The sequence below is a fragment of the Leptonychotes weddellii genome, chromosome X (assembly GCF_054177405.1).
Source record: "Leptonychotes weddellii isolate Sample4059 chromosome X, ASM5417740v2, whole genome shotgun sequence".
Taxonomy (NCBI): domain Eukaryota; kingdom Metazoa; phylum Chordata; class Mammalia; order Carnivora; family Phocidae; genus Leptonychotes; species Leptonychotes weddellii.
In genome coordinates, this window is record NC_138385.1 from 81,638,326 (window position 1) to 81,655,395 (window position 17,070).

General features: G+C 37.3%; 1 protein-coding gene across 1 annotated transcript in view; it reads left to right on the forward strand.

Annotated features, from left to right (window-relative positions):
- DMD (dystrophin) overlaps positions 1-17,070 on the forward strand; it is a 1,845,074-nt gene that overhangs the window by 356,310 nt on the left and 1,471,694 nt on the right. The window contains exon 7 of the mRNA XM_081807964.1: positions 4,422-4,540. Coding sequence (XP_081664090.1) covers positions 4,422-4,540 — 119 coding nt within the window. The remainder of the gene's footprint in view (positions 1-4,421; positions 4,541-17,070) is intronic.

The following is a 17,070-nucleotide window of genomic DNA, read 5'->3' on the forward strand; positions in this document are numbered from 1 at the left end:
GTATTGTATTAAAACACAATGTAGACTACAGTGCACTTGAAGCCAGATTCTGGGGCGCCTGGGGGGCTCAGTCGTTAAACATCTGCCTTCGGCTCAGGTCATGATCCCGGGGTCCTGGGATCGAGCCCTGCATCAGGCTCCCTGCTCAGCGGGAAGCCTGCTTCTCCCTCTCCCACTCCCCCTGCTTGTGTTCCCGCTCTCACTGTGTCTCTCTCTGTCGAATAAATAAATAAATAATCTTTTTTTTTTAAAAAAAGGAAGCCAGATTCTACTTTTTTGGGAAAACTAAATGATAATTGGCTAGAAATAGCTCAAAATATATAAGTTGCAAGTAAGTATAATGTTACAATTAAATTTTCTTCCTAATTCTTCATTTTAACTTATTACCATAGAGACAACATAACATGTGGTTAAAAAAAAAGTGAGACACTGGGGAGGCGGGGTGCAAAGGAAAAAAAAACCAAAATAGAATGTGTCTTCATGACCCCAAGCCCACCCCATCGCCATCCACTTCCTACAAGTGGTTACGGTCAGGAACTTCTTTTATTCTTTCTCATGGTTTTCATAATTATGTATTATTATTTCCTGAATAACTGGTGTCTGACACTAGATGGATTTACTCCTTGATATGAAGCCCACAAATATTATCTCTTATCCCCATCTGTTTCCTAATTTGATGACTATAAAGTAATTTCATTCTTTTAAAAATTTTTTTAAAGAATTTATTTATTTGAGAGAGAGAACATGCACAGAGGGAGAAACAGACTCCCTGCTGAGCAGAGAGCCCAACATGGGGCTCGATCCCAGGACCCTGGGATCATGACCTGAGCCGAAGGCAGATGCTTAACCCACTGAGCCACCTAGGTGCCCCTAATCGTTTCATTTTTAAAATTGTTGCCTGCTTTACTTTAAGTGGTCTTGCCGTACCTTGTTTCATCAGGTTTAGACAAGATCTGTTGACTACCTGATATAACAGATGACAAAATTACTACACTTGTAGTTCCTCCTCTTCTCTCCTCGCCACCTTCCATTTTATTATAATACTCTTAGAAAAATTTCGTTTGAGTATAGTTGACACGTAATGTTATATTAGTTTCAGGTGTACAACATAGCAGTTCCACAGCTCTAGACATGATGCTATGGCCCCCACGAGTGTCGCTACCGTCTGTCACCATGCAACGCTATTACAGTATCATTGACTACATTCCCTCCGCTGTGCCTTTTATTCCCATGACTTATTCATTACATGACTGGAAGCCTCTATCTCTCATTCCCCTTCACCCATCCCACCCACCACCCTCCTGTCTTATAGTATTATTCTTGCATCAACAGTGTCTGTAACATTTATATAGGTTATAGGTGTTTTTGACACGAGTCTATACATTGAAAATGCATTAGTTATTTCATAAATATAATTAACCTTAGAACAAAGTAATGAAAGTTGATGTTTATTAAGTTAATGTTATTTTGTAGCCACTTTTCTAATTAAAATAGCCCACCTGTTTCTCATGACATAGACACTATAATTAGTCCCATTGCACATATTGGGAAACTGAGGCACAGAAAGGGTGCATTATTTACCTAAGACCATTTGGCTAATATGTGGTACAGCCAGGATTTGAATTTATAGAGGACTCTGCTTATCTACTAGGCTATGTTGTCTTATTCAATTTGTCTGTTTCCTCAAAAGACTGGTGAACTTTGGTTGCAGGTTCCTATTTATGGGTTCAGGTTTGGGTTAGCATGGGAAGGTATGTAGCTTTCTTCTGCAGTTGGTTAGTCTTAAAATTCTTTATGCATTTGGAAATCATAGTTGTTTAAAATGTTAATTAATGATGAATTTTAATGACTTAAAACCATTTTAATGCTAGAGGAAACCTCAAAGGCCATTTAGTACATTTCCTTCTTTTTTAAATGAAAACACTGAAGCTCAAATAGATAACATGAGTCAGACAGCTCCTCACCCAGGTGATTAGCTCGTGGCCAAGAGGAGAAGGGGATGAAGGGAAAAGGGTTAGAATGAGGAAGCAACTGTATTCTTTTTCATCCTCCTTATTTAACCTTGTTGATTGTACTGCAGGTGAGAAAGCTAGTTTCCCACACTCTCCCACCTATATTCTTTCCTGCTTCCCTTGCTGAGGGATGTAGAAAAGAAGGTAGGGCAGAGGTTGCATAGTGAAGTTAAAACTTCCCCAAATAGTTTAGAATTTAATTTGTATTTCTTATAGTCTTTCCAGTACTAGAGTCAGCTCCCAACTTATTTTAGGTTCTAAAATATCGTTAGCTCTTTTGGGTAACTTGGAGTATAGAGGGCACATTAGACTTCCTAAGAAGCAGACAAAATTCTGGTAAATTAATCAGGGTAGCATCAAGTAAAGAAAAGGAAATGAGAGTCAAATGAGCAAGTTGTACCTTTATTTTCAGTTGTGGTTTTTGAAAACAACAGTTAAGACCATCCTTATAATTTCCTTACTTGCAGAGCATGAGTTCTTAACCAGGTGTCCATTGACAGACCCAATTGTCCTAAAATTCTACGTAAGTTATGTGTAAAGATATGGACAGGTTTGTGTATGGATACAAGTTTTATAGTGCTCATCAGATTCTCAAAGGTATCTGTGTTCCAGAAAAGGCAAAAGGCAAAGAACCACTGGACTAATGGTTTCCAGTCTTGTTGGGGTAAATTGTAATTCCTTATACAGGCAAGGCTTTCACAAACTCATCCCAGTTCCCCTTCCTAGGAACGCTATCTCCCACCCCTTCTTGATACTGAAAATCTCTCAATGGAGCCAGGCCTGTGAGGTCTGATTGAGCACATTCTGCTTTTTTCTTCCATAAGAACTTTGGTGATTTTTCAATATCCACACAACTCAGAATTACCTTCTCAAAAACTTCTTGAATCTAAACCTAAACCACCTTAAGCCTCAAAAAAATGTTTCTTGACCTCTTCAGATTTTAGAAAACATTCTTATTATCTGTATTTTTTACATTTAGAATTTATTTTAACTTATGATGTGTGCATTTTTTCCTTATTAAATTTTAAGTCCATATAGGATAAGAACTCCCTCTTATGCTTCTTCGTGTTTTCTCTATTATCAAGTAAAATGATATTCATATAGTATGTTCTCATCTAGTCTCTGGTTGCATGTCAACAAAATTTATCGATTCAACACATATTTAGTCAACAAATATTTATGGACTATCTCCTATGTGTCAGGCTGGGTTTCTAAAAGTGAACAAAACTGGTGAAAAAAATTGTATATTCTGCATTCTAGTGGGGGAAACAGATAAATAGACAAGATTAATTAAATATATAAAATATTAATAGTAAGTGGTGATGAGAAAGAAAGGGATAAGAAATGAGTATGTTTAAGTTTGATTTGGGAGTGTGCAATTTTAGATGGGGAGAGGGCAAGGAAGGACTCACCAATAATGCAACTGTTGAGGAAAGACACAAAGGATGTGGAGGAGTGAGCCATGTCCATGTCTGGGGGAAGAGAATTCCAGTCAGAGAGCAGCACATGCAAATACAGAAGCTACCTAGCCTGTTTGAAGAATAGGAGGAGAGAGTCAAGGAATCAAATCAGATGGTTAACAGGGAGCCAGACCATGTAGGGCCTTGTAGGTCACAGTTAAATCAATGAATTTTACTCCCCGGTAGCAGGGATTTGAGAAGAAGTTTATGATGAAACATTTTAACAGATCACTCTGGCAGCTTTGCCAAGAATAGATTAACAAGGGCAAGAGTGGGAGTAGGGGAGCAGTTAGAAAGTTAATGCAATAAATAATCCACACAAGGTAAAATGGTGGTTTGGGTGGAGGTGATGGCTGCAAGGGTAATGAGAAGTGGTCAAATTCTGGATATATTTCCAACTAAGCGTTGTATGAGAGTGCGAGTCATCAAATTAGACTCTAAGATTTCTGTCTGAGCCACTGCAAGTTTGAACTTGTCCTTGATTATTGAGGAAAGGAGAGCTATAAGAGAAGTAGGTGGGTTGGGGGAGTGGGATGGAGATGAGTACCAGAAGCTCGGTTTTGGACACCTGAGTCTTGTGATGACTCTAAGTGGAGATACTGAACAAGCAGATAAATCTAAAGTCTGGAGTTCAGGGAAGAGGTCTGGGCTAGGCTTATGAAATTGGAAGTTACCAGCAAATGGTTGGCATTCAAATTTCTGACACTGGATGACATCAATATATTTTTTTTACTTGGCAAGGGAGAATAAATTCTCCTTTGTTTTCTTCAGGATTTTCAAGTAAAATTGTGACTTGTTAAATGAAAAGCGTTATTGAGGGGTTATGAAGAGTAGCACTCAATTCTTGAGGATATGGGCATGGGTTGTCAATTAAAAATCAGAAATGAAGTGAATCTCATGAAACATTGTAAGTTGATTTATATTTGGTCTTTATGTGTGTGTATTTCAGGCCAGACCTGTTTGATTGGAATAGTGTGGTTTGCCAGCAGTCAGCCACACAGCGACTGGAACATGCATTCAACATTGCCAAATATCAATTAGGCATAGAGAAACTGCTTGATCCTGAAGGTTGGTACATTTCTGGACTACCACAGTTTTTAGTATAATTTAATATTTATCGTCTCAGATTTAACATTTCCACAAACTAAGTACAAAAGAGAAATTATGCATTATATGTTTTTTCTATATCCTGAGTGTATTTAAAATGTTCTTCTTGCAACGTATTATGAATTATCTCATATGATTTTAGCTCTCAAAGTACCATTATCTAAAACTGAAGTGTAAAACTTGAGAAAAAATTCCAAGCCTTTAGAATGTATATGTCTCATGGATGAAGGATATTACATTTGAAGTACATTGACTCCAAATAGTTATAAAAAGTTCATGTTTTGCTTATTCTACCAAGAGATTTGATAGACTAATCAGCTATAATTAATTAGCTACTCTTGCCAATTTCATTCATATACTCTATAAAAGGCAACATGGTTTACTCTTTAAATCAGGAAATCTATTCCTGACACTGCTTCTGTTATAATTTGTCACTCTGGGGGAAGTCCTCCATTGGACGGTTATTCATTTTCTGCTTCTTCAGTTGACAGGCAGTACTGTATTTATATTTTTATTATATTACACTTAAGTAAATTTCATCATTATCTCTGGTGCTACATAGTCATACTTTCCAGACACATGGATTAGAGGGATAATGATTCTTGACCTCTGCTTTTCTTCTAAGCTATGAGGCACTTTTTTTGTTTGCCGACTTGTTTGAAGTTGCAGACTCTGTTCTCACTTTCTTGAGGCTTTCCCATATTCTAAAACTACAGTTTGGAGAAGCAGTGTCTGTGGAGCTGATATTTGGGTAGGGTTATGTAATTAAATGGTCTTTGGAATAGTGAATCAGTCCAACTAAGGAGATCAAGTGGTGGTAATAGGGTCTCATCAGGAAAACCTCAGAAATAACTCCGAGGATATTCTTTCAGTGGTGAATTTATCAACCACTAGAATCTAATCCTCTGTGTCACAGACCTGATTACCTCATCTTGTTGACAGCAGATCCATATGGTGGCAGTGGGGGGGGGTGCATAATTTTAAGCTCAAAAGAGGATATATCAATCAAAATGAAAATTCAGTCATTTTAAATGAGATATTTAGCTATGACAAGAACCAGAATACTCACATGTAACTGACTGATATATTGCTCTTGGTAGGCACATATACTTGGGAAGGAAAATTATAATAGCACAAATGTGTTTGTGAGGTTGAAATCAGATTAAGTTCATTAGCAATGTTTCTTCTGCTTTAAATAATGCATAATTTGGCACTGACTCCTGTAAACTCTTTGTGTTGCTTCAATAAATGATTAGCATCCCTCCTTCCCCGGTTTAGCTCTAAGGAAGAAATTGTATCAGTCATATTTCCTTGTTTTGCAGGATGGGGGAGGGTTACCTCACTTTTGACTCCCATACTGATTTACATGTTTTTTCATACTCCATTGAGGTAGAGAAAGGCAGATGTAATGAAAATATGAACTCTAACCCTTAAGGATAAGAGCTACAGTGTATGGATTTGAAGGATAAGCCTGGTAATAGTGTTTTGTTTTTCATTAAACCTATACATGGTAAACAGTTCCCAATATCTGGGATATATGCTCTAGTTATTCTTGTGTGTGTCCTATCCTTCATAAAATAGTAAGAGTAGGTTTAAAATAGATCTTTTTCTTGTTAAGTGATAAAATGGCTAAAATGGCTTTTGTTCTTAAGTTTTCCTTTGAATCAGTGAAATAGGGACACCAAATAGGTATCCACATCATAATCAGAAAATAGATTGATAAGCCTGTAGTCAGGAAAGGGCAGTTACATGAATGATGTATTTTATAGTATCAAATAGCCTGATATACCCAATTCCATACATTTTCCTAAATGGACAGTATATGTTGAAATGTACATCCTGTAGACCATTATAATATCTCAAATAATTCAAAATCAACCAAATATAAAATGAAATACAAGCTGATTAATAGAGAGCAAACCACTGGTTATGGTTTCATTTTGCCAATAAAGTCTTCGATCTGAAAACCCTTTCTGTTCATGGGCTCCTTTCTAATTCAAAGAGCATTCTGTCTCCTAAAATGGTTTATTACAGTTTATTTATGGCTCTCAGTAGGACGAGGATTCAACATAAATCTTACATTATATTTTTAGGTATATGTCAGTTCCTGCCATTGTGTTAAGGAAATACCCAAATATGCATCTAGAAATTGTTCAGAATTTTTCTGGAGATGATAACAATGATAATTGAAAGAAAAAAATATTAAACTAAATCATAAGGATTTTTATTCACTGATTCATTAGTCACAAAATAATAGCATTTCTAAGAGTTTAAGACTTAGAACACTTTCTTCAGTGTATCTAACATGGGAGATTCATGGACTTCTTTCATGCCCTGTATGGTAATTACCTTTGAGATGTTCATATTTTTATTTAACCAGGTATTCGTTCTTTAGCTTATGCATGATGATGTCAGCTATTCTCCCACAGCGATTTTCATTTCATATCTTTTTTTTTTAAAGATTTTTTTATTTATTTGAGAGAGAGAATGAGAGAGAGAGCGCACATGAGAGGGGGGAGGGTCAGAGGGAGAAGCAGACTCCCTGCTGAGCAGGGAGCCCGATGCGGGACTCGATCCAGGGACTCCAGGATCATGACCTGAGCCGAAGGCAGTCGCTTAACCAACTGAGCCACCCAGGCGCCCCTTTCATTTCATATCTAATATGCTTTTTAGGAGGTTAGTAAAACATTTGCTTTATGTTTGGGGAGATTTTTATTTTGGGGGGCTTGAAGTTATATTTGGCTTAAGAAATACCTGCCAAAAAAATGTTTTTAGAATTTTAAACGTATGCTTTGCTAATTGGGCTGATTTATAAATTAAAAAGTCATTGAAATATAATTTGGAGGTTTTCATGTCTTGCATATATTGACTTTGGTACGCTTTGTTTGGCTTTAACTGGTGTTTTGAGTCCTGAGGTTTGGTTTTAAGAGGAATTGCCTTTTAAAATGAGTAGCAGTAAGCATTACCATAAGCAATTTCAGGAGCTGTTTCTGCTGTGTTTAAATGTTAACATATGCAAAAATAAGTACTACTAGGGTAAAATTATTTAATAATTTATGTGTCTTTATGCTCATAGATACAAAAGATTTATCTCCTTCAAAATATATCCTGTTGTGAATCAGGCGATTCATTTTCTGTCACGATTTCCCTATAAGACATGCTAACTACTTGCATTGTGGGTTTTATATACCCACAATTACTGTTTGCTTCCCTGAGTTTCAAGAAATTAGTTTGTTTGCCAATCCACACAGCACTCTCTGCATTAAGAGAATGCTTTGTCAGCTTTTTCATGTGAATAACAAAGTGAAGCTAATCTTTTTAAAGGAATAAAAAAAAATCGGGGATAAAAATTTTGCTGGTTCTAGATATCTTTTGCATGTTACTGTTGTAAATTGTTTCCATTTGGGATATGCAGTATAATGTGGAAATGCCCTCACTTGTTTACCAGGGTAACTTTAGAATGAAAGACAATGAATGATGAGAGTCAAATTTGAGGAACACTATGGCTTGCGAGAAATATCTGTAACCTCAAAATGACATTTACAAGCCAATTAGTTTGGTTTTAATTCACTTCATTTTAACTTCGTGAGGGTGGTGACACAGATTGTATTTTCTGCTTGGCTAATCCCTGCATCCCTCTTCAGTTGTTTTTAGAGTCTACTTTTCCCAGAATAAGCTCTGCCTTGTGGAAAGTTATACTTTTGAAATGAATGGTTTCAGACTTAACTTTGTATCCATGCAGTTTATTAGCCTTTAAAAAATTCAAGGGAAAATAGGTGGCATTTGCCATAAAAGAGAAGAATGCTTTTAAGGCCTCTTACTTATCTGTTGTTTGAGCAAGCAGTGTTTTTTGATTCCCTAACAGCAAGAAATATTAGTAAGTAGTGTATACTAAGTTAAAACTGAAAGAGGAAGACCGTATCACCTCAGAAGGGTGTTGTTAACTTAAATAACCAGAACTTTTTATGGACATGCATACTCATTTCATATCATTTGGACTGATTTTCCAGAACCCACTCTAGAATACCTTTTTATCCCAGAAAATGTAATGAGATTGGAGTATATTTGTGTTCCCTATGTATATGATTTCACCTAGAAATTTTTACTGTATCTCAGATTCTTTAGAACCAAACTCTCTGTGGTGTAAAATGTTCCTTTTCCCATATATTAAAAAAAAAAGTATTTTAGTAGTACATGGGAATAAAAATGGCCATTGCCTTTTTGATAACAAAGTAACCTGTACAAGATATATGTTACTCTGTGCCTTTCTAAAATTGATTTATATCATTATCTCTGGGAGAGAGTCTTTAGAGATATTACAAGTTGTTACTATCTAAGACTAAATCCTGAGTGTCTTGGAAGAACATTTTTTTAGTCTAGTTATTCTGTTATGGAAAATGGGAAGTATCATCTTCTACTTACGCAGATATGATAATAGCAAAATAATGTTCCTATTATGTCAGCAGGAGACCACTTTTTCCAGGATTTCTTTTTTAAAGAAACATTAAAATTTGATCATTAAAATCAAATTATATCATTTAATTGTGTTAAATGTAATAATAATGAAAATATTTCTTTAATTTTGAACTTCAGTGGATTGCCATTGGAATGAGCAAATTAGAGATGGTGTTGTATTAGCAAAGGAATGGGGTACATTAGTAAATTTAGTGTTGCCATCTCATTTACATAATGTATATTGAGCACAACCTTTTAGCAAAGGAATTTTGGAAACACTGTTAAATAATTTAAATGTATACTTTCATTAGCATTGCTTAGAACAAAGACTAGCATCGGTATCTAATGAGGCTTTAGGAAAACTGAAGGCCAATGCACAAGTCCCAAGAAATGTGATTAACATATTCTTAGCCTGCATATCATCAGAGTAAGGCTACTTATTAGTATATCCTTGACTGTTTTTAGGTTTTACCCTGGACCTTACTTTTTTTTGGTACAACATGTCTTTTCCATGGGCAGACACATTACATAACTAGCCTTGACTATCCAGTGCCACTTTAATATACTTTAATGTGTTTCAGTTGAAGATGACTTTACCAGGGTATCTGGAGGCATCCTTAGTTTTATCACTGCTACTGTAGAAAAAAAAAATCTTTAAGGGACAATGAGGCAGTACTTTGTGTATGAAAGTAATACATAGCAAAATAAGTAAATGAAAACTTTGTACATGGGTAAAAGGTCATCACTAATAGTATACGAATATTATATTAACATAAAAATGAGGATACAGATATTATATTAGCCTTGTGATACAGTTGATTATAGGTACATTAAGATATTACTGTTGGAATCTTTTATTTCCTGATGGAGATCTTTTAAATTGCTTGTCACAACAGAAATCCAGAACAAATAAATATGTTAACATTTCCAGTAGCCTGAAAAGTTAACAGTGGCATGGTGGGGGGTGGGGTGGAGAGAGAGAGAGAGAAAATGTGAATTTAGTGTCTCTTTTTGATGCACTCTCTTCTATATTATTCTCAGTTCAGATAGCATAGAACACTGAATATTTTCAGGACAATTTGAACAAATCAGTAATAAATTGATGTGCTTTTTCTTCTGTTGATTCATTTCAGTCATTTGGATGACTGAAATAATTGGATATAACTGTCCCAAATTCACCCACTTAAACACTATGGAGACCTCCAAAACATTAAAAACAATACACGTGTGTGTACATGGCCTGAATTTACCCTTTATACCAGATCATTTAGCATCTTGTACTAATCTTTCATGTCCTTTTATTCCAATTTTGACTTTGTGGGAAACAGCTGATTTATATTTTTTATCTCTCATAGGAGTTGATTTTTTAAAATGAATATTATTCATTGTTATAGTTAAGTAATGTAGTTTCTCACTTGATTGTGGAATTTAAATAATGAAGTATAATCTAACATGTGATTTAAGTTTGCATTGTGTATGAGTTTTTATATCAAATTTATTCAGAAGCATTTGAGTATAATCCTTTCCTAGATAACTGGGAATTTCTTTTCAGTTATTTTACCTGGATGTTTTCTATCTAAGTGGGGGAAACATAACATCTTAGGCCTATACAGTCACAATAAATTATGTTGAATGACTGATAGGACATCTATAAATTGTTGAAACAGCTGGGAAATGCATCTACCATATTCCAATGCTGAATGACATATAATAGATTTTTGTGAATGGTGTCCCTAGGTATATCATCACTAGGAGTCCATGAGACTGTTAAGGAAAATGTATTAGAAAAATAATTTGTTACTCCTTTGTTACTGATTTTAATCAAACTCAGCTCTGAAGTATTAAATGAGATATTAGTAAGTGTTCCATAATTGATATCTGTGTTTCTTATGTGTCACAGAGGAGTGTAGCCTTAATCAAAAGCATTTTAAATATTTAATAACAGAAAATGAGGATAAAATGGCATAAATAGTTTCAAAATTTCTGAGGTTTTTATTGAATCAGTGATGATGTTTGAAAGTAAAACATATGTTGCTTATGGCTGGAACATTTTGATTCATTTCACTGTTTTCAAAGTAGAATTAACTGTGTTTGATTAAAAAAAATTGTAGAAGATATCCCAGAACTTACAAATGAGTATCTGAAAGCCTTAAAACTCAGTATGAGGGGGCGCCTGGGTGGCTCAGTTGGTTAAGCGACTGCCTTCGGCTCAGGTCATGATCCTGGAGTCCCGGGATCGAGTCCCGCATCGGGCTCCCTGCTCAGCGGGGCGTCTGCTTCTCCCTCTGACCCTCCCCCTTCTCATGTGCTCTCTCTCTCTCAAATAAATAAATAAAATCTTAAAAAAATAAAAAAAATTAAAAAAAATAAAACTCAGTATGAGGAAAAGAGATTATCAGGTTGATACATGTATTTCCCAATTAAGTAATTTCTTATATAGAAATACATGGGCCACTTAATAGCTGGAATATGAAACAGAAGATGAAAATGTATTACTTTAGTAAAAATATTTGGGTAAAATAATAATGATTTGGGGTCTTAGTTGATGCCACTTAATTCTTGTAACAGGATGGTTATCCTTGTAGAAGAGACCAGAAGCTTTATAGTAGTCTTATGATTATATTTAAAAATAATTAAACTAATAATTAAAATAATAGCATACTTTTAGATTTATTGTCTTATGGCAAATTTGTGGGGTTAGTGGGTCATATGCTGTCCAGTTGAGAGATGAGCAAATTGTTACAGCTATTAAGTGCTTGGGAATGTTATGTATTATTAAAATATAATATGTGGTCGAAACCCAGGGTTTTTACTTTTTAGAAATAATCAATTGTTCTGTAGTATCATTCTCGTGAGTTACTTTTTCAGTATTGCTGAATAAACTTGCCTCAGACCGAAGCACAGTCACCCCTTAAGAGGGGTTTTCTAATTTATCACCAGTGATGTAAACTCAAATATGTAAAATTCCTTTTGGTAAAATATAACTAAAATTTAAGTAGGGCAACCATGTTCTCAGAGCCTCACATACTTTATCCTTCTTTTTTTTTTTTTTTTTTTTTTTTTACACAGTAATTCCGGGGCAGTTAATCCTTATGGGAAAACTAAGTCTTAGGAAGCTTTTGTAAACCCAAGATCACATAATCAACAGAGAGATGAGCTGGAATCAAGTTCAGGTTTATCTCTTCTCCGAGTCCATGTTATTTCCAACAGGAGTGCCCAATAAAGTCTTGTGGGGTGGTTTATGAAAACACTGGGGTTGGAGCAGAGATTCTGATTTCATTGGTCTCTGGTGAGCCCATGACACCAGCAACGTTTAAGAACTCATCAGGTGAGACCATCATATAGCCACGGTAATAATAGCTGCAATAGAATAGTTGTTTCCATGAGGTACGCCTTGTAAGAGGATAAAATCCGAATCTGTTGTCCCAGAGTTTGTTCAGACCTCTAGCCTTTTCTTCCTGAAGAGGTGACTAAGTCTGCTGTTCAAATCTTCACTTACTGGAGCATTGCTTATTGCCAACAGCCCTGTCATTAATGAGAAGTGGTTCACCCACCAGATAAAATAGAAATAGCCTGCTGTCACCTAAGACTGGCTACCAAAACCTTCTCTTTAGGATTAAGGGGCTTGCCTTATCTCCTGTCCGCACAGCTCTCTCTCTTTCTCCATTTATCCCTTCTTCTGTTTATTACTTCACAGATGTCTTTGTGATGGAATGGTGCTCTCTCTCAAGCACCGATGCCACCAAAGGGTCATCTAAGGACAACCTCTGTGTGGAGGTGGTCCTTGACTCTTCATCCTTTTATTTATTTTTCCTTTTTTCTTTTCCTTTCTCCCTTTGATCCTAACTAATATCATTGTGCCTTGTCATCAGGGCCTTGATGATCCCTTTTCAACCAGTACCTATTTCTTTCACTGGCACAGCTGATAAAGCCGATAGAGCCTCTTATTCCAGAGGAATTTTCAATATTAACTAAAGGATAATGAAAGAAAAGAAAAAAAAATTTTAAATGGCAGTAAAATAATTTTTTTTAGAATGTAAGTTTGTGATCCTATGAATCTATTTAAAAGAAGCAAATGGCTTTAGTTAACTTCATAGTCTCTAATATCGATGCCACAAATAGGTTGGCTTTTATCACAAGCCATTTATCTAGGATTAGTTTTGCTAAACAGCCTGTATTTCAGCCAGATATACAACTTTTAATGACAGGATATAACGGTCATTGTAGCCTGCAAAGTCACTTTAGTTGTGAGGGGATCAAACTGGCAATTATACTCACAGATGCAATACAATTTAATCTCATACTGCATTTACTTAGCTGTATAGAAGGATATAAGGCAGGAAATATGCTGGCATGAAATCTTTAGGTCATTGGATGGCCCAGAAGCAACCAAAATATGCACGTGTGCCCTTCACGCAAATGGGGTGCATATGGTGAGGATAAGATCCTAGGTCACTGTGGGCTACTTGACATAAAGAAGCTGTAGCCTTGATTTCGCACCAGTATTTAATACCATTCTAGTCACAGAGGATGAAGGCCTGTGTGTCACTTCATAGCTCCCCCTCTATCCCACTGGTCTAAAAGTAGTTTTACCTAGCAAACAAAAGAGACACAACACTCCACAATTATCTTCACTCCATAATTCTAAGAAAATAAGATTCTCTGGTCATTTTTCCAGGCAAGTTTACATTATTAGTTCAGCCCTGATTTCAACCTTTTATTTATAGAGCCAAATAGACTTGGGTTGAAATCCTGTTTTGCCTTTATTTTTTTTCTTAGATATTTATTTATTGGCGGGGGAGGGGAGAGAGCGTGTGCATGCGAGCACATGAGCAGGGGGAGGGGCAGAGGGAGAGAATCCCAATCAGACTCCCCACTCCCCACTGAGCAGGGAGCCTGACACGGGCCTGGGGCTAGATCCCAGGACCCTGGGATCATAACCTGAGCTGAAGGCAGTTGCCCAACCAACTGAGCCAGGTGCCCCCTGTTTTGTCTTTAATTAGTTTAATGGCACTGGGAAACGTTCTGAGCCTCAGTTTTGCTCATGTCCAAAGTAGAGTCAATATTATCTACCTCGTTACAGTTACTGTGAGGATTAAGTTAAATAATACCTAGAAGTATTTAGCCTCTAATATGCCTTCAGAAACAGTAGCTAAAACGTATGTCAAGTGCCTGGAATATTGCAGAAATTAAATGTTATTTCCCTTTCTATTCTATACATTATCTTAATTAGGGAGAGCTGATCTTCCTAATTATCTTGCCTGCCCATAGGATAAATGCTGACTCTCTGTAAATTAAATAATTTCCCATTTAAAATCTTACTGTTCTCCCTGTGACCTTCCCACTTTTACAGTTTCACAGTCGGATGTCTGGGTGGTAGTCCTTGACATTCTTAAGCTCCAGAGTATAATACTCCACAGCAGACTTGAACTACGCTTTGAATTACACACACGCACACACACACACACACAGTCACAGTTTACCGAAGATTTCCAACAAGTCTCCTGAAGGCTGGTTCATAATTATAATACCTTATTCTTATAACTGTCATAGTATTTGTAAAACACTAATGAGCATACTTGTGAAAATATAAGGAGTTTTTCTTCTGCAACCATAACTTTATTTAACATTGTGTGGGTGGTTGAACTGGTTCCCAAAAATCTCAGAAAAATTCTTGTCTTCTGAAACTAGGAGTAGCATTTATACAGCAATGTCGATGTGATCTGGTGTAATATTTACTGAAAATTTCTAAGCACTGGGCATAGCAATTAACACTTTATAGGTATAAATTAATTTTATTCCCACAACAACCCTAGGGAGTAGACATTACTATGGCTGTTTATAACTGAAGAGTTTAAGTAACTTGCCCACATCCCTTAGCTAGTGAGTTGGGGTTGATATTTCCTGTTTATAGCTACTACAGAAAATAATTGTACTTCAGAATATTTCTGTCCTCTTCCCTAAAGGTTTTCCTTTGCACTGATTTAAAAGTTACTCCCTTTATTATAAGGCTAATTGAGTTTTTTTTAAAATGGGTGGACATCAATCCATTGATTCCAAATGCACTGGAAATAAATGCAAAAGTCACACAAACTGGAGCCAGCCTGAGAGAGACACTGAATTCTTTTTACCATGATGTCTCCCTCAGAGAATAAATAATTAATCAAAGTGGAAAGATGTTTACAAATCTTGCAAGTTTGGGATCCTTTCCAAGTCACACTAAAATTATCAAAAGGAAACACTAACCAGCTATGAATATATTCCCTTCTACTGTCTGTCTTGGTTAATTCCAGAAATAGAAAGAGATGGCAAAGACTTCACGTAAGGTATGCCAAAACATCTCACTCTCTCATGTATTTGCTCAGTCAGCTTATGATGTGACTATCTCTTATCTAGATTGGAATCTCTAAAATATGGATTAGCAAAAAAAAGAGAGACAAGGTTATTATCTTAACAAGGACTAAGTAAAAATGTGCATTTTACCTAGACCTCTGAATGTATAAGTTTCTCTGGATGGCACATTTCTTGGCATGGATTTTTTTATTTGGGCTAATTGAGAATTTGGGTCTATAGAGAATCACTTGGGTAAGTGAACACCTTCGAAAAGTGTTTTAAAAACTGTTTCATTGGGGGCACCTTGGTGGCTCATTTGGTGAAGTGTCTGAGTCTTGATTTCTCAGAGTCATGAGATCAAGCCCCGTTGGGACTGTGTGCTAAGTGCGAGTCTGCTTGGGATTCTCTTTCTCCCTTTCCCTCTGCCTCCCCCCTGGCTTGTGTTCTCTTTCTCTCTCTCTCTGTTTCAAAAATAAATCTTTTAAAAAAAAAAAAAAAACTGTTTCATTAACATTCTATCAGTAGAGACATTGTAGGTGAAAGCATTCCAAGTGGAATGAATATATACACACCTCAGGGAAAGCAGATCTTTTGAGATCTCAAGAACTGTTTCAATTTATTTAAAATTAATACAATCCAGGGGTGCCTGGCAGGCTCAGTTGGTAGACCATGCGACTCTTGATCTCGGGTCATGAGTTTGAGCCCCACGTTGGGTGTAGAGATTAGTTTGAAAAATGATTACAAGGGAGTTGGGGGAAAGATGGCAGAGGAGTAGGGGACCCTATTTCAACTGGTCCCCGGAATTGAGCTGGATATCTACCAGACCACTGAGCACCCATGAAACCAGCCTGAGATGTAAGAAGATCTGGATCTCTACAAACAGAATATCGCAGGCGGTTGGTTTTGAGGTACGAAGCAGGGAGCCCTGATTCTGCGGGCAGATATCGGAGGATAAACGGCAGCGGGAGGGTGCCTGGCCGTGGGGATCCTACACCACTGGTGAGCGACAGCCTCGCGCGCTGCGGACGGGGCACAGACTCGCAGACCGGTAGCATCGGGAAAGGACTTTAGGGCAGCCCCCGGGGCGGAAACCTGGAGCGGCAGGGTCCACCTGTGAACTGCAGCCCCCGGACAGAAACCCGGAGCGGCAGGGTCGCCCCAGGCGAACTGGGAGTGGCTGGCGGTTTTAGAAGCACAAAGGGCAGAGATGGGCCCAACCTGGAGGCAGGACTGGGAGTACTGCGGAGGGGCGCACAACCCAGGACGCTGCAGTTTATAGCAGCACGGACAGAAACGGAGACGGTGTGGCCTGGAGAGCTCACTGAAGAACAGACTGTGATCTCTCTGCTCTGAGGCAGAGGGTTGGAAATGGTCTCTTCTGCTCTGACTCATGGAAGAGACGCGGAAAGCAGCCAGGGAAAGCCACCAGAGAACAAAAGCCCCAAAAACTGATTCCCGCTGAGCCCATCCCCCGCCACAGGGGCGCAGGGCAACTCTACCCAAACAAGGTTGCCTGAGTAACAGTGCGGCAGGCCCCTCCCCCAGAAGACAGGCTGGGAAAACAAGAGGCCAGCAACCTAAGGTCCCGAGAAAACAGGTGCATCTTGCTTGGGTTCTGGTCAATAATTTGGACTCTATACATTCCCTCAAACACCCATCAACAGAATGACTAGGAGGAGGAGTGCCCAAAACAGAAAAGACTC